Source organism: Phodopus roborovskii, unplaced genomic scaffold (assembly GCF_943737965.1).
Source record: "Phodopus roborovskii unplaced genomic scaffold, PHOROB, whole genome shotgun sequence".
NCBI classification, from domain to species: domain Eukaryota; kingdom Metazoa; phylum Chordata; class Mammalia; order Rodentia; family Cricetidae; genus Phodopus; species Phodopus roborovskii.
Window position 1 is genome coordinate 22,733,154 of NW_026126409.1, and position 24,467 is coordinate 22,757,620.

General features: G+C 36.5%; 1 protein-coding gene across 1 annotated transcript in view; it reads left to right on the plus strand.

Moving 5' to 3' along the window:
* Nucleotides 1-24,467, plus strand: part of Potea (POTE ankyrin domain family member A) — a 143,923-nt gene that overhangs the window by 35,161 nt on the left and 84,295 nt on the right. The window contains exons 17-23 of the mRNA XM_051182086.1: nt 394-487; nt 5,753-5,887; nt 16,758-16,852; nt 19,302-19,395; nt 20,094-20,119; nt 20,198-20,279; nt 24,027-24,088. Of these exons, the coding sequence (XP_051038043.1) occupies nt 394-487; nt 5,753-5,887; nt 16,758-16,852; nt 19,302-19,395; nt 20,094-20,119; nt 20,198-20,279; nt 24,027-24,088 (588 nt within the window). The remainder of the gene's footprint in view (nt 1-393; nt 488-5,752; nt 5,888-16,757; nt 16,853-19,301; nt 19,396-20,093; nt 20,120-20,197; nt 20,280-24,026; nt 24,089-24,467) is intronic.

The window sequence follows — 24,467 nt, forward strand, 5'->3', positions numbered from 1 at the left end:
TTGAAATAGAATTGCATCAATTCCCATCCTCCTTTCCCCAGAGACCCTCTTTCAAACCCATCCCATGACTCCCCATTCTCAAACTGATAACCTCTTTTTATTTATATTGTTATGTACATACATGTGCATGTATATGTATGTAAACACAAATTTATATAAGGAAAACATGCTGAGTCATCTTTGTTATAATACATTTTCAGTACATATCTAGTTTTTATTTTTAAATTAAGCTTTAAAAATTGCACACATATATAATGTATTAATATGATATACACCCCATTTCTTTCCCTCCAATTTCTTCTCTCTTAAATTTAACAGATTTTAAAATAGAAAACAGGTTTTGCTGGAAAGTGATTAGAAAATATAACTGATTCCTAATGCTTATTTTAACAGAACATCTGTAAGCAAGTTCACACACAGAATGTTGGTTATCTATCAATGGCTAAAGATCAAAGAGGAGAAAAAATCGTGACGTGTGTGGAAAAAGGTGAGGACTCTTAAATAAAAAGTCCATTGATAGAGTATTTGTTTTAGACACAAAGAGTTATATATACCCCAAACAAGAAAAGTTACTTCTTAAACATTTACTGAGTAACAAGATATATTAAGTTGCAGTGATCTATATATCATTGACAAGTTTTAAAACAGGTTAAATGAAGTATATCAAAAAGGGGGAGGTGTTTAATGCCTAAAGGAGGTTAGGAAGTAAGTGGAGGTGGCGAAGAGTGGGGACAGGTTAAGAAAGATCGAAAGAGTAGAGAGGAAATGAAGGGAATGAAGAAATGGAGCATGCAGGAGGGCGGCATGGGATTCATACAAAATCATGGGTAAGAGATTGTTCATGTGAAAACATTATAAAGTGAGCTGCTAATGCAGAATTGTGTGTAAGAGGTTGAACGATGAGTTCCTATAGTCTTGTTCCCTCACTTTGGGGAAGGCATGAAAAGATTTGTCACATTAGATCCTTCTTCAGTGCTCTATCGTGTGTAATTGACATCTGTTCTCAGCTGTATATATTGTTAATGTCTGTCCAAAGTGTTCTTAAATCCCAATATAATACCATATGAGCCTAAAATAGCATCAGAGAAAGCACAAATAAGGAGCTTCAGTAACAGGTTGATTAAGAGTGTTGATCAAGAGGTTCAAAGAGAACATTCCAAGGGTTAGGATGCTGGTTCCAACTGGGAGAAATGGTGGGAAAAATCACACTAGAGTTAAGTTAGAGTAAAGGAACTTTGGAAGAAACATGTTGGCTAGAGATTCTCACAGTTCCATGATCTGCCTGTTGAGGACAACATTTGAAGTAATTTTGGTTCAACTTTTCTGAAATTCTTCATTTCCAGGAAGGCGTCTAGTGGTGCAGTTGGTGTTCTAAATACAATGAGCAGCCAGTGTGTGTAGACTTCCCATTAAATAAGTTGAGAAATATCTTTTGGTTATTAGTTTGAGACATCTAAGAAAACCTAAGTAGTATTATAATTTCTGAGAATGAACATAGAAATGCCATTTAGAAAATGTAATTCAATGAGTTTTTTTGATTACCAATCTCAATTCTATATTTAACATGTTTGAGGGTTTAATTTCTACAAGTTTATCAACACCAAATGAAAAGGAAGGGAACTTGTAAGATAAATTTGCTAAAAGAATGTAATAATATCCTGGAAGACAGAAAGTATCTTATTTTGCTTTTTATTGTTGTGATAAACATCATGATCGCAAGCCACTTGAGGAGGAAAGGGTTTATTTGTCTTATACATTCCTGTTCACTGTCCATTGAGGGAGGCAGGAACTGTAATAGAAGCCATGAAAGATTGCTGGTTATTGACTTGCTTCTCCTGACTTACTCAGTTTGTTTTATCCTATACCCCAGAGATGGCTCTACTCACAGTAGGGCTGGGATGTACTATATCAAATCCTTAGTGACGAAACTGTCCCACAGGCTTGTCTGAAGGCAAATCCAATGGCAATATCTTATCAACTGAGGTTCTCTCTTCTCAGATGACTTTGTCTTGTGTCTTATGTTGACTAAAAACTAAGCACCACAGGAAGAAAAAAAAGTAACATGCAAATTTAGAGCTAATGATAAGGAGCTATTGAGAGACCATCTCAGGAATCTTTGATATATGTTGATTCAAATGAAAATGAAATTATTGCCATTGTATGAATTATTGGCAAGGAGAGTTATGTGGTGAACTACAACACTCAGTAATCTCCATAAATGTAAGGCATCAAAGATGCAGATTACAATGATTTTAGGGATTCAGAAGAGATTAATTTAAATGTAGAATCATCATCTTGTTTTGAAATGATAGCTTCTTTTGTAAGATTGTTAATCAATGGAATTCTTGTCTATTTCCATGGTGACCAAGTAGTATAATTGTGAAAAAGGACATATATAGTTATTTATTGAATATGTAACATCTCTAACATTAAGTGCTGCTCTGATTTGAGAAGTAGCAAATTAGTACTTTATAATTCTTTTGTGACAACTTTGTTTTTTGCTCAACAATCATATCTCACAAAGTGATTTTTAGTTAACGATTTTTATAGTTGTTGGTATACACATACATTTTAAGGTATATTCACACTTGTATCTTCTCTTTCCTTGTAGTTTAGGTTCACATATCTTTTGAAAAGCATTTACCAAAAAAGACACATATATTGTAAAAAGAAATTGAAATCTGAATGTCTACATGGTAGTCTACATGGGTGTCTGATGAGGAGAATCATTATGCAATGTCATTCTACATGTGAATACCCAAATTATCAAATGTGAAAACTATAATATATGAGTCATTTGCCTCTTGGAATTTTTATGACTGACTGGTGGTACAAAAAGTCTAATATGATGTATAGAACATGAAGTTATAGTATTATTTGAATCTTTCTGAAATTGTTTCATTAGAAATATATGCTGACCCATTCAAGCATCTGCTTTAATAAATGAAATGCCACCTCATAGTCATGATTTCTTCCTGAGATCACAGATTAGTTTTCTTTCCATATGTTAAAAATCTCACATTGGAATATGTGCCTTTCCTATTAAGTTATATTCATCTGGACCATAATCATATTATTTTGGATAATTTTAAGTATAATTATAGCTATAGTTTAATTTTGCTCATGGGATTTTTGTCACGATCCTTAGTTGTCTAAAATAAACAAAATAAAAATTCATCAAAACAAAATAAAATAGCCACTACCAAGTTATCCATGATGATAATTTTCATATTAACTTTTTAAAAATATGAACAGCCAATATTGTCATATTTGTGTTTAATCGATTGTTTCTTTGACACTTCAGAACTTTCTAAGGAATGTCCTCAATCAAAGGTAGTTACTTTTAATTTTATTCTTAATTATTAATTTCATATTCTATAATCTACACTAGAGCCATTAAATGTTTTTTTCTAAATTCATACAGCCTACTATTATAAGGGAAGAATATGTTCCAATGCAGGCCTGGGATATGACTCCAGTGCAACCGTTCTTAGCAGGTAAATTTTGTAATATTAATTTCCATGGGAGGAATATCTCAAAATGTTTGAGGTGCTAATAGTCTGCTCATTACTAGTCCATATTTTCCAAATTTTTGTTGGAAAATTTGAAGTAAATAATGCAGTTCTTACTGTTAATCTGAATGCTTCAAGAAAGTTGTTTGCTACTTCAAGGTAATTTGTTTAAAGTTGATGACAAATCATGTATATCTTATGTGTCTTTATTGTGGTGATATATTTTCCTAAAAATACCTCATGCTTTAAAAGGGGGTAAAATTTTGCCATAACCTGCAGCTAGTAAATAATATGCCTTGAGATCATTTGAGACTATATATTCAATCTACTGCCCTACTGTGTACCCAGCCTGTACCAAGAAATGTTGAAACAACATGTGGATAAAGATAAATAACATCTCTGTATGGTTTCAAGTGCTTTTGGGGGTCAGTTGAGGTCAGTACAGTAAATTCTCTTATAAAATACTATTAAGGACATCTATAAAAATGTATTCCACATTCCTTTACCATACTGAGAGTTTCCTGTGCTGTTCAATGAATCCATAGCAAAGCCCTTTGTTAGGTATAACCACAACAAACAGGAAACAGGGAGAGAGTGATCAGATAGGAACAATACTCACACAGGTCAGGCAATGTGTTAGTTAGGTTTTCTGTTGCTGTGAAGAGACACCATTACCATGGCAACTCTTTTTTTTTTTTTTTTTTTGGTGGTATAACTTCATTTATTTTTTTTAAATTAAAGAACATTAAAAAAATTATGTCATATACCTACCAGTTCCCCTCCCCCTCTTTTCTCTTTCCCTCCCCTCTTCTATTTACTCCCCTCCTCATCTACTTTTCCACCATCTCCATTCAGAAAGAGACAGGCCTCCCATGAGCTTGCACAAACAATGGCACATCAAGTTGAGGTAGGACTGAACTCTTCCCCTTATGTTGAGGTTGGGCCAGGTAATCCAGGATGGGGAACAGGTTACTAAAAACCAGCCAAGCGACCAGACCATGGTGACTCTTATAAAGGGAAATATTTAATTGGGTCTGGCTTACAGTTCAGAGGTTTAGCCCATTATATTCATGGAGGGAAATATATCAGTGTGCAGTCAGATATGGTGCTGTATTGGCAGGCAACAGGGAGAGACTCTGTGTCATAATGAGTGTAGCTTGAGCATATGAGACCTCAAAGCCTGCCCCCACATTGACACACTTTTTCCAACAAGGCCACACCTCCCGATAGTGCCACTCCCTATGTGCCAAGCATTCAAAACACGAGTCTATAGTGGCCATTCCCATTCAAACCACCACAGGTAAGCAACAGGGCATGTTAGTTACACATAATAGACAGACTACAGATATGTCAGTAATCACAAATTACAGAGGGAAGTCAGGGAGAGAAGCTGAAAATTAAAATTTGGGTTCATTCTTGGTTAAACTATTCCAGGAAGAAATTCCTGTTTTCTGGTCTTAAAGTGACACTGGTACATTTAGTGCCCTGTCTGAGGTTTCTCTAGTCCATAATCAATCTAACAATCTTTCTGTCTCCTCTTCCACGTAGTTCCCTGAACCTTGAGGGGAGGGGTTTGATGAAGATAACCCAGTTAGGATTGAGTGCTCAAAGATTTCTTACTCTCTACACATTGTTCAACTGTAGATCCCTGTATTATTTCTTCTCTACTGCAGCAGGAAACTTCTCTAATGGTGGTGGAACAAGACACTGATGTGTGGGTGTAGCAAATGTTGTCAGGAATAAATTTATTGCTATGTTTCTGTAGCAGAACAGTAGTATTTGGTTTTCCTTAGGTCCTTGCCCCATTGAGTCTCAGATTCTTGCACCTGAGCAGTGTTGGCCATGGCTTCCATCTTGTGAATCTCAATCAGATGTTTGTTCCTTATCACCACAATGTTTGTATCACTATTGTACCAGTGTTATATTACTTTGGATTGTGCTCTTATTTTTGGGAAACTCTAAGTTTATTTTTAGATATTGTGCTATTTTTTCAGGTGATGTCTTTGAATTGTTCTTATCTTGGCTTGGTCAAACATGATAATGTTAAAACCCCACCAAACTTTAACATTAAAATACCCATTTTCATTTATGAGGATTAATTTCCACATGAATTCTACATGAATGTATATAGCCAATGTCAGGTTTATGTAAAAATTTATTATTCTTCTTTTTGACATTTTTAGATACCCCTAAAAACTATCCTTTATTGAAGGTAATTATTCTTTTTTTTTCCTGCATAGTTAGCCTCATCTTTTATGACATGTCAGGAGTTAATAAGTACCTTATTTCTAAACACATACAGCCTACTATTGAGGAAAATTATTCGGATCCAAATGAAGTCACTGATATAAAGAATGGGAAATGGTTCCAAGAAGGTGAGTAATATTAACAATTTCTTTGAAACAAATAAATATAAATGCTTGAGATGCTTAAAATTTTTACTCATGTGGTCTCCAAATTTCATTAAGGATTTGATCTAAATGCTGTAATATCATTGCTAGTGTTAAATATTTCAAAATTAACTAGTTAAAAGCTGAAAGGAATGCATCTGATCTCTAGAGAGATATAGGCAATCAATGACTATTGAGAGATGGTGAATCAGTTTCTTCTAGGGACAAGTTCCCTGGTGTGTTATCCAATCCAAAATCATCAGTTCTAAACACATCTACATATAAGCAATACTAACTGGACACAGTAGGTTGCATATATATGTATGAATGAGTGTGTGTGTATAACAATGATAATTAAAGAACATGAATTTGAGAGGAGGTAGAAATACAGAAGAAGTTTAAGTAGGGGAAGAAAGGATGAACATGATCTATGAATTTTCAAAAAATTAAAAAAATTTACAAACTAAAGAAAAACCCAACATGTGATATTAAATATAGTCAACATGTGTGTGTTTGAAAAAAATAACATTTTTTTTGTGCTATGATTCTTTTTTTTTTATGCATATAGAGTATTTTTTATTTAATTTTATATAACAAAGTCCAATTAAATGAAAACAAACATTTATACACAATATTTGGGAATTTGGGCGTCGTTCTTTCCAAACTACTTCCTGCTGGTAAGGGGCGCTGTCTTGGGGGATTCGAAGAAGATTCAGATATCCTAGCTGTAGTCTGTAGGGCTGTTTTGTCCAGCTGTTTGGAATGTAGGATCAGCTTGTACTCTGTTTCAGGCGGTCTGGTGTGATCAAACCACATTAGTCTGGAAGGAATCCACATCTTTTCATTTTCTGTGGAAACAAAAATAGAAATACTTTTCCCCAGTAACTTGTTCTTCAACTTAAATTTTGGAGTCAAAGCTTTTTTTTTTTTTTTTTTTTTTTTTTTTATTATTTTACATGTCGATCCCAGTTCCCTCTCCCTCCCTCCCTCCCTCCCCCCAAACCCTCCCTCCCTCCTTCCCTCCCTTTTGCCCTCTCTACCCTCTCCCATGCACTCTAAACACCCTCCCCTCCCAACCCCCACCACAATACAATATGTAGGGGAATGCCATCCAGTTGGGGTCATGTAGATCTGACAGGTCCTGTGAAGTAGGGACTAGGGCTTCTCTCCTATCTCTAGAATAAGGCAGTTATCCCTCTATGGGGGATATGTTTGCAAAGTCCTTTTGTGCACCAGGGATACATCCTGGCTCCACTGTCTGAGGTCTCTTAGACTGCTCAGACCTTCTGGCTGAGACCCATATTCAGGGGGGTCCGAGTCAGACCCCTGTTGGCTTCCCAGCTATCAGTCTAGTGGCCCTTAGCTCCTCCTTGTTCAGGTAAGCTGTCTCTATGTACTTCTACCGCATGGTCTTGTCCTCTCCATCTGCTTCTGGGTTCTAGTTTGACTCAGTGTTTATGTATGGGTGTTTGCTCCTGTTTTCAACAGGCATTAGTTGAGGACTCCATGGAGAAGTTAGTTGTTGATCTCACTCTCCGGGAAGGGCATTTATGATAGCCTTTCCACGGAAGCTGAGATTGTTAGTTGGGAGCAGTCTTGTAGTTCCCTCGACCTTTCTTTGTGTTCAACTTTATCTTCAAACCAATATTGGCTCCCTCTTTTATGTTCTCTCTCTCTGCCTCTGTCTCTCTCTCTCTTTCCTATTTTCCATTCCTAACCAGGCTCAATCCTCCTGGTCGCACATGCCTTCCTCTCCTCCCTCTCATTTTCTCCTACTTCTCTCTCCATTAGCTGTCCTCCCCCACTATACCTGAGGTCTGGGGGACTTGTCCCTTCCCAGTTCTGTGAGGGACTTTATATGAATCTCTTAGAATACAACTTGTATCCTAGTTCCTCTGGTGCTGTGAATTATAGGCTGGTGATCATTTGATCTAGGTCTAAAATCCATATATGAGTGAGTACATACTGTGTTCCTCTTTTTGTGACTGGGTTACCTCATTCAGGATGGTTTCTTCAAGTGCCATCCACTTGCCTGCGAATTTCAAGATACCATTATTTTTTTCTGCAGAGTAGTATTCCATTGTGTAGATGTGCCACATCTTCATTAACCATTCTTCAATTGAAGGGCATCTAGGTTGCTTCCAGGTTCTTGCTATTACAAATAGTGCTGCTATGAACATAGTTGAACAGATGTCTTTGTTGCATTGATGTGAATCCTTTGGGTATATGCCTAAGAGGGGGATTGCCGGGTCCTGTGGTAAACTAATTCCCATTTTCCTGAGGAACCGCCATACTGATCTCCAAAGTGGCTGTATGAGTTTGCACTCCCACCAGCAGTGGAGGAGTGTTCCACTTTCTCCACATCCTCTCCAACATAAGTCATCACTGGTGTTTCTAATTTTAGCCTTTCTGGCAGGGGTAAGATGGTATCTCAAAGTTGTTTTGATTTGCATTTCCCTGATAGCTAAGGATGTGGAACATTTTCTGAAGTGTCTTTCAGCCTTTTTGATTTCCTCCATTGAGAATTCTTTCTTCAGTTCTGTACCCCATTTTTTAATAGGGTTATTTGGTGTTTTGTTGACTAGTTTCTTGAGTTCTTTGTATATTTTGGAGATCAGCCCTTTGTCGGATATAGGATTAGTGAAAATCTTTTCCCAGTCAGTGGGCTGCCGTTTGGTCTTGTCAACTGTGTCCTTTGCCTTACTGAAGCTTCTAAGTTTGAAGAGGTCCCATTTATTAATTGTTTCTTTCAGTGTCTGTGCCCCTGGAGTTATGTTCAAGAAGCGGTCTCCTATACCAATTTGTTCAAGGGTACCTCCTACTTTCTCTTCTAAGAGGTTCAATGTGGCTGGATTGATGTTGAGGTCTTTGATCCATTTGGACTTGAGTTTTGTGCATGGCGACAGACATGGGTCTATCTGCAGTCTTCTACACACCCTCATCCAATTGTGCCAGCACCATTTGTTGAAGATGCTGTCTTTGCCCCATTGTATAATTTTAGCTGTTTTGTCGAAAATCAGGTGTTCATAGGTGCGTGGATTAATATCAGGATTTTCAATTCGATTCCATTGGTCTACCTGTCTATTTTTATGCTAATACCAGGCTGTTTTCAGAACTATAGCTCTGTAGTAGAGCTTAAAGTCAGGAATGGTGATGCCTCCTGATGTTCTTTTTATTGTATAGGGTTGTTTTGGCTATCCTGGGTCTTTTGTTTTTCCATATAAAGTTGATTATTATCCTTTCAAGGTCGGTGAAGAATTGTGGTGGGATTTTAATGGGGATTGCATTGAATCTGTAGATTGCTTTTGGTAAGATTGCCATTTTTACTATGTTTATCCTACCTATCCAAGAGCATGGGAGGTCTTTCCATTTTCTGGTATCTTCTTTAATTTCTTTCTTTAGAGTCACAAAGTTCTTATTATATAGATCTTTTACTTGTTTGGTAAGCGTTACACCAAGATACTTTATGTTGCTTGTGGCTATTGTAAAGGGTGATGTTTCTCTGATTTCTTTCTCTGCCTCTTTGTCGTCTGAAAAAAATAGGGCTACTGATTTTTTTGAGTTTATCTTGTATCCTGCTAGTTTGCTGAAGGTGTTTATCAGCTGTAGGAGTTCCCTGGTAGAGTTTATTGGGTTGCTTATGTAAACTATCATATCATCTGCAAATAGAGACAGTTTGACTTCTTCCTTTCCAATTTGGATGCCCTTGATCTCCTTTTGTTGTCTTATAGCATTAGCTAGAACTTCTAGTACGATATTGAAGAGATATGGAGAGAGAGGACAGCCTTGTTTTGTTCCTGATTTTAGAGGAATTGGCTTAAGTTTCTCTCCATTCAGTTTGATGTTGGCAGTTGGTTTGCTGTATATTGCTCTTATTATGTTTAGGTATGTTCCTGTTATCCCTGACCTCTCTAATACCTTTATCATGAAAGGGTGTTGAATTTTATCGAAGGCTTTTTCTGCATCTAGGGAGATAATCATATGGTTTTTCCTTTTCCGTTTGTTTATATGGTGGATCACGTTGATAGATTTTCGTATGTTAAACCATCCCTGCAATCCAGGTATGAAGCCTACTTGATCATGGTGGATGATTTCTCTGATGTATTTTTGAATTCGGTTTGCCATTATTTTATTGAGTATTTTTGCATCGATGTTCATCAGGGATATTGGTCTGTAGTTTTCTTTCTTAGTTGTGTCTTTGTGAGGTTTGGGTACCAAAGTTATTGTGGCCTCATAAAAAGAGATTGGCAATAAACCTTCTGTTTCTATCTTGTGGAACAGTTTGAGGAGTAGTGGTATTAGTTCTTCCTTGAATGTCTGGTAGAATTCTGCATTGAATCCATCTGGCCCTGGACTTTTTTTCGTTGGAAGGCTTTCGATGACTGCTTCTATTTCATTTCGGGTTATAGGTCTATTTAAGTTGTTTGTCTGTTCTTGATTTAATTTTGGTAAGTGATAGTTATCCAGAAACTTGTCCATTTCCTTTGAATTTTCAATTTTTGTGGAATACAGATTTTCGAAGTATGACCTGAAAATTGTCTGGATTTCCTCTGTGTCTGTTGTTATGTTCCCCATTTCGTTTCTGATTTTGTTAATTTGCATGTTCTGTCTCTGCTTTTTCGTTAATTTGGATAAAGGTTTATCAATCTTGTTGATTTTCTCAAAAAACCAACTCTTTGTTGCATTGATTTTTTGATTGTTTTCCTGGTTTCTATTTTGTTGATTTCAGCCCTCAAGTTGATTATTTCCTGGCGTCTGCTCCTGCGGGGTGAATTCGCTTCTCTCTGTTCTAAGGTTTTCAGTTGCGCTGTTAATTCATTTATGTGACTATCCTCTGTTTTCTTCATATGGGCACTTAGTGCAATGAACTTCCCTCGTAGCACTGCTTTCAAGGTGTCCCATAAGTTCGGGTATGTTGTATCCTCATTCTCGTTGAATATTAGAAAGTCTTTAATTTCTTTCTTTATTTCTTCTTTGACCCAGGAGTGGTGCAATTGCACATTGTTAAGTTTCCATGAGTTTGCAGGTTTTCTGCTATTTGTATTGTTGTTGAATTCCAATTTTAAAGCATGGTGGTCCGATAAGATACAGGGGACTATTTCTATTCTCTTGTATCTGTTGAGGTTTGTTATGTCTCCTAGTATGTGGTCGATTTTAGAGAAGGTTCCATGTGGAGCAGAGAAGAAGGTATATTCTTTTGTCTTTGGATGGAATGTTCTTATAGATGTCTGTTAGCCCCAGTTGAGACATAACTTCTGTTAATTCTTTTGTTTCTTTGTTGAGTTTCTGATTTGTGGTCCTGTCTAGTGTTGAGAGTGGTGTATTGAAGTCTCCCACTATAAGTGTGTGAGGTTTTATATGAGCTTTGAGTTTTAGTAGTGTTTCTTTTATGAATGTGGGTGGCTTTGTATTAGGGGCATAGATGTTCAGAATTGAGACTTTGTGTTGATGGATTTCTCCTGAGATGAATATGAAATGACCGTCTTCATCTCTTTTGACTAGTTTTGGTTTGAAGTCTAGCTTGTTAGATATTAGGATAGCTACGCCTGCTTGCTTCTTATTTCCATTTGATTGGAAAATCTTTTCCCAACCCTTTACCCTGAGGTAATGTCTATCTTTGGAGCTAAGATGTGTTTCTTGTATGCAGCAGAAGGATGGATTCTTTCTTCGTATCCATTCTGTTAATCTGTGTCTTTTTATAGGTGAGTTAAGACCATTAATGTTGAGGTTGAGTAAGGACCATTGATTGTTGATGCTTGTTTGATTTAGGTTTGTTGTTGGCAGTGGTATTGTGAATATATTTGTTCTGCTTCACCCTAGGTTTCTGGTGTAGTTGGATTATCTGTTGCCTACATTTTTGTGGGCGTAGTTACCTTCCTTGGGTTGGAATTTTCCTTCCAATACTTTCTGTAGGGCTGGATTTGTAGATACATATTGGGAAAATCTGGTTTTGTCATTGAATATCTTGTTCTCTCCATCTATATTGACTGAGAGTTTTGCTGGATATAGTAGCCTAGGCTGGCATCCGTGTTCTCTTAATACTTTTAGAACATCTATCCAGGACCTTCTGGCCTTGAGGGTTTCCATGGAGAAGTCAGGTGTAATTTTGATAGGTCTGCCTTTATATGTTACCTGTCCTTTTTCCTTCGCTGCTCTTAATATTTTTTCTTTATTCTGTATGCTAGGTGTTTTGATTATTATATGTCGAGGGGTCTTTTTTCTTTGGTCCAGCCTATTTGGGGTTCGGTATGCTTCTTGTACTTTCATGGGCATGTCCTTCTTCAGATTTGGAAAGTTTTCCTCGATGATTTTGTTGAATATGTTTTCAGCACCTTTGAGCTGGGCTTCCTCACCTTCCTCTATGCCTATTATTCTTAGGTTTGGCCTTTTCATGGTGTCCCACATTTCCTGGATATTGTGTGTTAAGGATTTGTTGGATTTATGGTTTTCTTTGGTCGATGAATCTATTTCTTCTAGTTTATCTTCTGCGCCTGAGATTCTCTCTTCCATCTCTTGAATTCTATTGGTTATGCTTGTGTGCATGGTTTCCGATTTTTTGCCCAGCTTTTCAATTTCCAGCTTTCCTTCCATTTGTGTTGCCTTTATTTTCTCAATTTCGGTTTTCAAATCTTGAACCGTTTCCTTCACCTGGTTAATTGTTTTTTCTTGGCTTTCTGTACTTTCCTTAAGGAATTTGTTCATTTCTTCCACTTTTTTGTTTATTTTTTCCTCTATTTCTTTAAGGGATTTTCTCATATCTTCTTTGAGGGCCTCTATCATTTTTATGATGGTGATTTTTAAGTGTACCCTTCTGCTTCCTCTGCTTTGTTGTTGTGTTCCATTCTAGTTGGTGTAGATTCCCTAGATTCTGGTGGTGTCATGTTTGTCTTTCTGTTGTTAGGTGTTCTCTTGTATTGCCTTCTTCACATAGTTTCTTCCTGTAGGTGTTGGTGGTGTCTCTTCCCTCTCTCTATGGTCCTTCCCAGATGGGCTTATGTGGATCAAAGATTCAATGTCTGTATCTCTGTGTGGTCCAAGCTCTCTAGGAGGCTTCTCTCTGGCCAATAGCCGGCAGAAGAGGACGAGGGCTGGACTGGAACTTGAGAAGGTTTTGCAGGGTAGTGGGATCTCACTGGAAACTGGCACTCTCCAGCTGAGACCTCATTCTTTGGCAGGGGCCCGGATTTGGGGGTCAAGGATCTTGCCTGCAGGAACTTCAAGTGGACCTGCAGAGATAGGCGGATCTCTGGGAGGGGCCTGGGACTCCAGCAGAGGACTGGAGGCTGGGTCAGGGACCAAGCCGGTGGAAATTACAGGTGGTCCCACGTGGATAGTCAGGTCTCCTTTGTTCGGAGTTGCCCCGAGAGGTCTCCGAAGTAGGGTGGACTGTTGGCTCCACCCTCTGTCCCAGTGCTCAACCAGAGCGGCAGGACCGTAGGTGGGGTAGGGCACAGGGTGGGGGGGGGTAGGCTGGAGGTTGGAATGGGTGGGGGTATATCAGAGCTGCAAGGGTGCTCTCAAAGGGGACCGGAGACAGGAGCAGCAGGATCAGGGGCCAATCCAGGGAGTTCAGGCGGGGGAGGGGAGAAAAGAGGTTGAAGGGGACAGGCAGCCCCAATTGGGCCCAGACTCACCTCTGGCCAATAGCCGGCAGAAGAGGACGAGGGCTGGGCTGGAACTTGAGAAGGTTTTGCAGGGTAGTGGGATCTCACTGGAAACCTGCGCTCTCCAGTTGAGACCTCGTTCTTTGGCAGGGGCCCGGATTTGGGGGTCAAGGATCTTGCCTGCAGGAACTCCAAGTGGACCCGCAGAGATGTGCTATGATTCTACAAGTGAAGAGCCATAGGGTTAAATTCAGAAACATTCTTGAATTCTCATCTCTGTGAAAAGTAATTGCTTGTAATTTAGATATAAAGTGAAGGGCATGGTAAACTCTCACAGAACACTAGAATTAATGACTGTGAAGTATTTCATTGCTGAAGATACAGTCTGTCCCATGCTATAATCAGTTTTGGCTGTTTACATATTACCTTGGTTTCTTGATTTCATCCTGATATTATAGATACATTTTATTCTCTACCCATTAGAAATGACACCTTGGAAATATTCACTAAGATCATAATCCTAATTTGAAAGTTGTCATTTGATTAAAATTATGTAGTCTATCCAGTTTTCAGTAGATTTCTAATATGTGTGTTTTCTTCGGGAGAAAACAAAAAGTAAAAACTTCCCACATCCCAAAACTTCCCACATCCCAAATTAGCATAATCATTGTAAGAGCTAACCACAAAGAATGTTTTTTTTTCCAATTTGAATAAACCTTGATTAATTATAACATTTTTTTTTTATTCTGGTGTACTTGAATAATATACATAATTCCTCTAGAAAAATACTTATAAAGAATGTTTTTAATAATAATTCTTCATGAAATTGTGGCAAGTTTTGTCATGTTCTCGTATAATTAACTATATATCTCTGGCTTTTTAGACTGTCCTAATGAATATGTTCAATTGAAGGTAATAAGTTTACATTTTACTCTGAGTTATTACAATCATATTATTTGAAACACACATGTGTCGCTAAATATCTTTTTTCAAAATCTTTACAGCTTCCCTTTGAAGGGAGAGATTCTTTTTCGGGTGAAGTGCCAGCAACAAAGCAAGTAGAATCATACTGTTCAGGTAAATTTCACAATACTGATTTATGTAGGAAAAGTGCTTCAAAAGTGTAAAGTCTATATAGTCTTCTTGAGTTTGACTTTTTAGCTCTCTAAATTTGAGGAAAGAACTTTACTTGAGGGACTAAATTATCATTGTTAAGTCTCATTGTTTACAAAAAGTAATTTAGTTGCTTAAAATAACATTTTCAAAGTTTTAACTCTGTCACAGATATTTTTCCCTTTTGCGTCTTGCTATACTAACATTGCCATTTTGGTTTTTTATAGAATAGTTGTGCTAGGTATAAAAGTTCAATGACTTTTGGATAGCTTGAAAATATAGGACTGTTTGTAATGGTTCATGCTTATAAAGTAAGCCTCTTGGAAGACTGAGCAAATCTTTCTTTGGACAGCATACTTTTGGGGCATGAGCTTAATTACAAATTGTTTGTTACAAATTCAAATTATGCTTTCTTTTACTTTGAAACACTATTTGCCTTCAGTTTGTATTTTAACTCATTTATTCTCTAACTCTGTGACCTTAATTGTGGCAATAGGTCTGCTGCAGGAAGTAATGTAATACACAGCTTGATGAAATATACTTCTCAGTTTTTGTTTACATGTGTAATTAATATTCTGTGTTAGAGAAAATGGCAGAATGTCTCCTATAATAGTCATTAGAAACTCTGTTCATGTAATCCATATTATTGAATTATTGGCTCAGTATTTATTATACAACTTTGATCTTATATGGACCCTAAGGCCTCACATATTCTATTCATATACCATATCTGTAAGCTCAACAATACTTCATTATCTTTTCAGATGAGCTTCACACACACACACACACACACACACACACACACACACTGTGTGTGTGTAGTGCATTCCTAAAGAATTCCAGGGGAATTATTAAATGTACAAGACAAAATGTTAATCATCTTATTTAATTTATTTAACATATCATTTGGTACTAATAATACAGGAATCCATGTTTATTCTTGTGTTAATTCAAAGGCTGTATTTTCTTTACTATTTGCTCATGAATTTATTTATTCAGCAAATCTCCAAATAAACATTGCATCAATTTGTACTTTTGTACTACTACACTACATCCCTCCATTTTTACTTATGCCACCAATATTGTTGTTTCTGCTTTCACATTACCTGTTTTTAGCATTGATTCTGTTCCCATATTTACAATTATCTAAGTTGCAAAAATGAATATGAAGGAGTTTTTCCAAATATTAATATGTAACAGACTTTATGTTTTACACAAACCTTTGACATTCTCTTCCCCAGGCCCTCACATTAAGCTCTTTGCTGTGACAGAACAAATATCCAACTCATTTCCCCCCATTTTTTCATTTATAATTTTGCAGCCTCTTTTATTACTGATTTTCATGGTCTTATTCTTTCCTGTCCTCGTTTTTTCTGGAACCACTCTTTGGGGGTCAAATCAAGCTTTACTCCCAGAAGTTCATAATTTAAAACTTTGCCAACGACTTAAATTTTAGGAATAGCTCTTGCTAGGAACTTCATAACTAATTATTGAATAAAATGAACTAAGGACTGACTGAACAAAGATGAAGTTAAAATTATATTCTCTAGTCCAGGAGAAAAATTGTTTTATATGAAGAAATGACTTGTGATTGATGTTATAAAAAATGTTGAAAAGTGCTACCAGCATACTGTAGACAGCAGATTATATCTTACTACTAAAATGTAACTATAATAGAGGATTTTTCAAATATTATACTAAGTCTTAATGGAAAAAGAAGCTTGTCAAAGCACCAGATAAATGAAAAATTGTGATGTAAGGAGCAGGTTGTTCACAGAATGAGGGTTGGAAGGATGAATAATTCATTGAAGAAAATGGTTAACTGAACCCTCAGACTTATTTCAATATGATTTTGTTTGATTTCACATACATTTTAGTATTGTTTCTGTAAACACATTTTAGGCATGTTTGACAGAATAATTGGGAATGGACTTTAACATATCATTCTTTACTGACTATGTGTATATGGTTTACCGAAGGTATTTTTGTAATTGCATAGATTCCCAAAGTCTGTATCCAAATAATTTAATCTTAACTGAAGTTTTTAACTTGGAAATTAAAAATTCAGTTTTCATTATTGTGGATATTCTATAGGTATATAGACTATCATTCAAAAAAGTCAACTGAGAGTATTTGAATTAACTATATGGGTTTGTCAGCAGAATCAGCTGGAAAAGTGACATCAGAGGGAGAGCAAAATTGTCATGATGATCCCCAAAAGGAACAGAGAGTGGTACTTAAGTATTTACTTTTAAATTGTTGCTTAAGATAGTTTCTTTGATATATGATATACCATAGTACACCAGAAATTTCTTCAAACTGCTCTTGAGACTCAATAGGTCATAATTTAAACATTTATTTTAAAACTTTTATTATGATCGAATTCTTTATCATCCTATGAGCATCTGTGTAATATATAATACCTTATAAGTTACACAGCTTAAGCAAAATCCTGTTCTTGGATTCAACTCCACACTTTCTTCATTATTTTTGCATTCTGATCCTAGATATTCCTTACATGTTAAATATCAATCAAAACACTTTTGGCTACACAGGCAAGATTATGAGCAACATAGCAGTGCTGGCTCCTGAATATATTTCATGCCTGTGTATTATCATCGTCAGTCACACAGAAGTTGAATGTAACTCAAATTAAATGCCAGTCACTATCTCAAACTTTAAGTTTCAATTCTTCCTTTGCTCCCTAGGCAGGAAAGAAGCGAGCAGCATCAGTGCCTGTTTAGTCATGCTCTGGATGGAACTTGTGCTGTTCTGCTACAAACAATGTATTAAATGTTATATGTACTTCAACAAATAAAACCATTAGTATAAAACATGTTAACCACTGACTTTTGGCATTAGACTATATAAAGACTCAATACAGTACAAGGAGCATGTATTTGTGCTACTATATGGTTTTATAATTTATACAAATCCATTGAAAGATACAAGAGAGCCATTACTATTTGAGGCCTCTTTGCAGCCCTTCAGTTGTTTGCACTTTAAATAATTTGAAATTATTCAGTATTAGGCAAGTGCTAGGCTATTAGATCCTGGTAGAAAATAATAGCATAAGAGCAAATAAAAGGAAAAATAGCACAAATGTTATATATTGAGACCATATTGTATTAAGTTGGAAGCGTTTGTGTTTAGGTTAGGTGTAGTAGTGACAGGGAAAATTTTTATTCCAATAATATATTTTGGGATCTAACTTTGAGGCTGCCAACAAAAGGACAAAGAAGGGCCCATGGAGAATGACATCAGAGAACATGAGGAGAAAGATAACAGTGAGTCACACCTGTTACCCCTTTAAGACTCAGCACTTTAGTCTGATCAGAAAACTTGAAGAAAGTGTATATTCATTGTGGTTATCTTGTAGTTTATAATATATGGAAAATAAAATGTGTAAATAGAAGCCAGGTGAATTTCATACACTTAGAAGTCTGAGGTGTGGCTACTCCTGACCTCAAGGATTATAAAGACAGGCAATGGATCTGCATAAACCAGTAAAGCATTTCAGCAATTTTGTGCTCAATGGAAAATTGAACACAGAACAGGTATTCCTTATAATCCACAGGGCAAGGAATTGTGGAGCATGCTCATAGCTCCTTGAAAACAACTTGAAAAATAAGGAGAGGGGAGTTGGGCCCCCATCCTCCACATGATTTGTTAAATCATGCACTCTTCATTTTAGATTACTTAAATGTTGACACCAGTTAGCAATCTGCCGTGGACAGATTCTGGCATGGGAACTCGAGCAACATTTGCTCAAGTCAAATGGAAGGATCCATGCACTGGAGTATTGAAAGGGCCCGATCCTGTCCTTAAATGGGGTGGAGGGCATGTATGTGTTTTCTCACAGGAAGAAAATGAAGCACGGCTTCATCTTAATCCCAGGGTCGTGGGTCCCCTCAGACCTAGTTCCCCCAGGTCACTTCTGCCCCTGTCTCCACCCCCAATGGGCGTGGTCAGTGCCACACTTGTGGACAAAGTGAATATCTCACTACATAGAAGAAATGTTTTTATGCCTCTATTTTAATTAGTGTTTGCTGTATTTTTGTATTTCCTTCAATGTGAAAGGACTGCCTATATTATATCATATTTCCATGTTATTCAAATATATCCTAATTTGTCCTTTTCATATTTCTTCACTATTTTATATAGCTGTTTTTTTTCCCATAAGAAAAGTTTCTCACAAAATATTTCAACCTTTAATCCCAAATGGAGCCTCCATGACAACATTTTGTTTGTAATAATATCATGCACATTGAAGCCTTTTAGATGTCTTTGTTAGACACTCAAGGCACTTCTGCCATTAAAAATGTTTTAAACATTTAGCACAGTGCTATTGTAAATTTCCCTATGGGATTAAAAAGTCATTACTGTAAAAGTTCTCACAGTTTTCCTAGGAGTAAATAACATTTAGGTATCCTGAAGCTAATTGTTTATGCACCTTGGCCACCCTCTGTCTGTGAGTATCTCATCTTTAGGCTTTCCTATCTTGTTTACACATCAGAGAACCTAAGAAAATACAACATAGTCTATATTTAGAAGACACATATAATGTTTTTTTCCTTAATTTTCAGTACATGCCAGTTGTATTGTGAATACTTGTTTAAAACAGTAAAGGAAAAGAAACAAAAAATCTCTAGGTAACCCATTACCAATGCTAATTTTAACAGAGTGTTCTCAAAGGACCTCAACCAAGGAACATTGCATATTTATCCATGGCTAATGATGAAAGCAGAGAAAATACTACAGAATGCCAAGAGGAAGGTAACAACTTCATTTTATAAAAGTTTCATTTGAATTTGACATGATGGCACAAGCCCACAATCTCAGCAAGGAGAGTGGAGGGGAGAGGATTGAGACAAGAAGTCTGTGATGAGTTTTGTTTTCATGTAGGCTTCTTTTTAAAGAAATCTCCTTCCCTCCCTTCCTCCCTCCATCCCTCCCTCCGTCCCATTCTCATGTTAAAATGAAGGCCTTAATTCTTCTTGGAACAACTCTATTTTTGTACTTCTTATGAATTATTTGTAGTTCAGAGTGACATGCTTCCTGTGTAGTGAACTGAAATATTTAGTATGTGTGAACTAGAGAGGAAAAAATAAACCACAGAAATGCAATTGTCAAACAAAACAAACAAACAAAAGGGCAAATGCACTCATGTGTATACTGATATGGGATATTGTTATGTACCATCACCTGGAAGCAAATATCCAACCTTATAAATTCAGAAAACTTTCTTTAATAAGAAAATACTGTTTCATGCTATAGTAATGGGTTTCAAGGGGGATTTCCTAACGAGACCATTACAGAACAAGCAAAGTAAAATCCCATCAAGATCAAAACTTAAAGTAAACATTTCAAAATGTAAACATGAAGAGTACTTTTTCATACTAACCTTATATGAAAGGACAGTCCATTCTATTATATTCATGCATAATTGACTGTGTGACTCTTTGCCATTGTAGAATCCTCAGAACATCTTCAATGGAAGGTAATTCCTCTTATATTTTGTCTGAATCAATAACTTCTTTGCAGGGATTATATGAGTTATTGTATATTTGTTTCTTAGTCTATGCAGCCTACAATAGAAAGAGAAGACTCTGCTTCAAGTGAAGTATCATCAATGAAGTATGTGAAATCCCTCCTCACAGGTGAATAGTGCCAAAATTTATAAACTGAGAGGTTCCAAATATTTGAAATGCTTTCCTTCTTCTCATTTCTATGCATCCATTCTTCTAGTTTCATGGAAGGATTTGATGTAAACAATGAAACTATTGCTAAACATTATTTCTTAGCTGGGAAATAAAGCTGTGGCTTAGAGATTTTGAATTTTAAGTCTTAGTAATAGAGCCATTTTGGCATCTCTGTGGTCCTCAGTGGTTATGTGTAGTCAGTTAGGAATGACCATCTTGCTTTCAAAATTTGCTAGTTTGGGGTTGCAGCGCTTCATACCTGTGTACTCAGCTTCCTGGAATTCTGTAGCAGGGATACTTGCTATGAAGCCATGAATGTGGGGTGATCCAGAATTCACATAATATATTCCTACAAAGTATATGTGCTAATTAGACTCATTAGTTCAATTTGAACATAGAGTCTATTGATTATCTATCTGCTAATTTATGTATTGATTAATTAGTGCTTTTGGACTATCGTGTTAGAGGGTCTGCAGTAAGAAGTACTATGACATGATAAACTGTTTTCCTAACATATATAAATATCATTCTGTATTATAGAAGATCTCTAATACTAGGCTACATAAACTCAAAATCCAAATTCATATGCCTATACTCAACATCTTCTTTTAAGTTTCTATATTATTTTAAATTTAAATTTGGGTATGCGTGTTAGTGTTTGCTTACAGGTATGTATCCATAAATTTGTGTGGGTATCCATGGAGATCAGAAAAGGGCAATAGATCCCCTGGAACTAGTGTTTTGGATGGTTGTGAGCGACACTGGGAAGCAAGTGCTCTAAACCCCTAAGCCATCTTTTCAGCTCCTATCCTATTTTCTTATTGTGCTTATTTTCAGTGTACTTGAGGTTGTTGTTTGTTTACTACTTATTAATTTATGTAGACTATTTTAAATTCCTTCAAGATTGAAACTAAGATTCACACATGCTATTCTTAACTCTACCATGAATTATTGTTTCTTGGTGAGCCTAGTACACACAAGGAGCAGGGTACCCTGAAAAACTTCTTGATTAGTTTATGAACAAGGAAGTTGTAAAACAGGAAGAAAGACAACACAAATAACTTACTCACTCTATGCATTTCATTTGATGCCCAAAATGATGAGAGAATAGTTTCATGGGATAATATTTGTGCTTATACTATTCAATAAAATATTTTATGTCCTTTTGTCTAATAACTTAATAGTCAGACTATACCTGAAAAATTCCCTGTGTTTAGGGTTGGATCATTTTATTCTTTATTATTAATTATTATTCATATATATTCATTCTTACTAACATATATTCTATTTGCATTTAGAGTGAACTCTCTCATCCACAAAGACATAATCAACTTTTTAATTTTGCCATTAATGACTGTGGTAGTTTGGATGTAATTAGCCCCCATAATCTCAGAGAGAGTGGCACTATTAGGAGGTGTAGCTTTGTTGGAGTGGGTGTGGTCTCGATAGAAGAATTATGTCACTGTGGGGTTTCCTATGCTCAGGATACTTCCCATTGTCTCAGCAAACTTCCTGTTGCCTGAAAGATGTAGGGATTTAAGCTCTAGCACCTCATCTGCCTGCATGCTACCATGCTTCCTGTCATGGTGATAGTGGACTGGACCTCTGAAACTATAAGTCAGCTGTGTTCATGTTGTCTCTTCAGAACAATAAAATATCAAACTAAGACAATGGCATGCATCTTAATAAAAAAATTTCATAATCAGAATATTTTTTCTTATGGCCAACATCATATTTCTTATAGATAACATAGTGTCTAATGTTACTGAATAGCAGGTGATGTTGCCTCAGCTCTCCATATATTATAGTATGATACATCTGTCATTGTTCACTAACTCTCTTGCTAAACACTTTACGCATCCGTGTCTTTCTGTCCTCTGTAAGATTCCTCTGTGTACCTAAATCACTCTGTAGTATTCCAGTAGGGTATTATTTCTGAAAGGCTTTCTCTTGACATTTTCTTGAACACTGTGAATTACAAGAGAAGGCATTCAATAAGTAATTTTTGAGTAAGATGATATTAAGACAGATTTTGCAAAGTTCAAGTACAAATTTTCTCTCAAGTTCAGGAGCAATAGGATTTGATATGTGAAACAACATATTATAAACTTAATTGTAAGGAAATTTTTGAAAATCTACAAAATTCCACGGTAGCCCCAAGGAAAACAATGCATTTCTATCTAAAGAAAGAGAACCATAATCAAGGAAGACTTTATATTACACTGTATTTTAGAAGTAGTGACATTTAGAAGAAAATGACATTGTCATATTTTGGATAATTTGGTTTTGGATATTAGTAATGTGATAAGATTTTCATAGAATGTTGGAATACCCTGTCCTTAAAGTTAAAGTCCACTATGTATGGACAGCTCTCTGAGCTCAGTGCCTAATAGGGACCCCCTTTACAGCAGAGCCCCCTCCCCACCTGGATAGTGCATCAAACCAGGGAGACATGATCTTATCTGGAAGCTGTCCCCCAGCCTGTATCTCAAGCATGCTCCTTGCACAGATCCCTGCAGACCTTTTGTCCTGCTGCCCATATAATAATTAGATATTGTGCTCCATCTGTATATCAGGTGCTGCCAAGTGCAAGTTAGGTGATGCCCCAGCTGCTGTCCCCATCCTATATGTCTCCCCTCACTTTGGAATAAAGCTGAGATGTACCACTGAAGCAGTCTGCAGGAAAACTGTTTCAGTCATACCCACAAGCCATGGGAACCTTCTCACTGCTTCTGCTCCCTCTTCCCTCGTGGACCAATGGCCAGTGATCCTTGAGGAAGAGGGAGACCCGCAATAGAAGATTGGTATTGGAAGGTAAGTGTCCAGCTTAAGAAAATGCCTGGCTGATGTTTACAGTGTCATTCTGACAGTGTAGAGAACAGAACCTAGTATGATTTCTTTGAGTCTGTGTTTTTCAGTTTTGCTTCTGAAAGTGTGATCCTTTATAGTTAGTGGAATATGTGCATAGTCCCATGAGATTTGTGTGATTCTGTGCACCTGGCAACCTCTGCCCTTCATCTGTACTATGTATTGAGGCTTTTGGTAGTTACTTATGTCTTCTTAATTGATAGATACCTATTTGAGTTTTTAAATTCTATTTTATTTCTGAGATTATAATGTAAATACAATATTTCTGCTTTCCCTTTCCTTCCTCCAAAATCTCCTACATACTTTCTGCATTCTTTCTTCAATTACATTGCCTCTTTTCTCACTAGTTGGTATTGCACGCACACACACACACACACACACACACACACACACACACACACACATATGACTATGGCATGTTCAGTCCATATATTGATACTTGTATATATGTTTTCCAGGCTGTTTAGCACTAGACAAGTTGAAATGTTCTTCCCTCAGGAAGAACGTCTCTCCCTCTCCCAGATTTCTTAAGTTGCCTGTAGTTCTTTGTGTAGGACTTTTCTGTGCAGTTTTGCATGTTCATTGGTGTTACCCTTGTCAGCTCATGTTTAGTCAGTCATGTTGTTAAAACTTTAGTAAGTTTCTGATGTTGCTATGACACACTATCTACAGCAAAGTCCCTGATCCTCTGACTCTTAACAACCTTTCCATTCCCTCCTGTAATGTTCCCTGAGTCTTAGGTATGGGAATGTTTTGCCGATGTACCCATTGTGATGGGTATTACAAACTATCACTTTGTTGACCTTTTCTTACAGTTTTAAACTAATTATATTACAGCAGAGCCAACTATAAAAGCATCAGAACAAGAATGGTGTGGTGGCAGAAACATCCAAAGACAGGTACATGAATATTTAAATTAAAACCTTTAAAAGATCATCCTTTTCATTGGCAAACAATGAACCAGGAGCCACATGTAAGCACTGTTTTCCTTGTCCCAGAGAACCAATTGATTATTAAGTGCTTAAGCTGAATGGTGCAAGTTGAGTTAAAGTATGCTTTTAGATTCTTAAGACACTTTGCATTATTTTTGATAGTAAAAAAGTTATACCAGGTTTGAGACTTCAGATTAAATAGTAGATGCTATGAACAGTATCAGAGTGATAACCTCAGGATTTGATTCATTCTAAAGAGCTATCTTCTCTAGTAGTTCAAAATTTGATGTTGCCTGTTACCAACCAGTTGTGCCAAGGATTAAGCTTCAGTTATTTATTTTGGTCA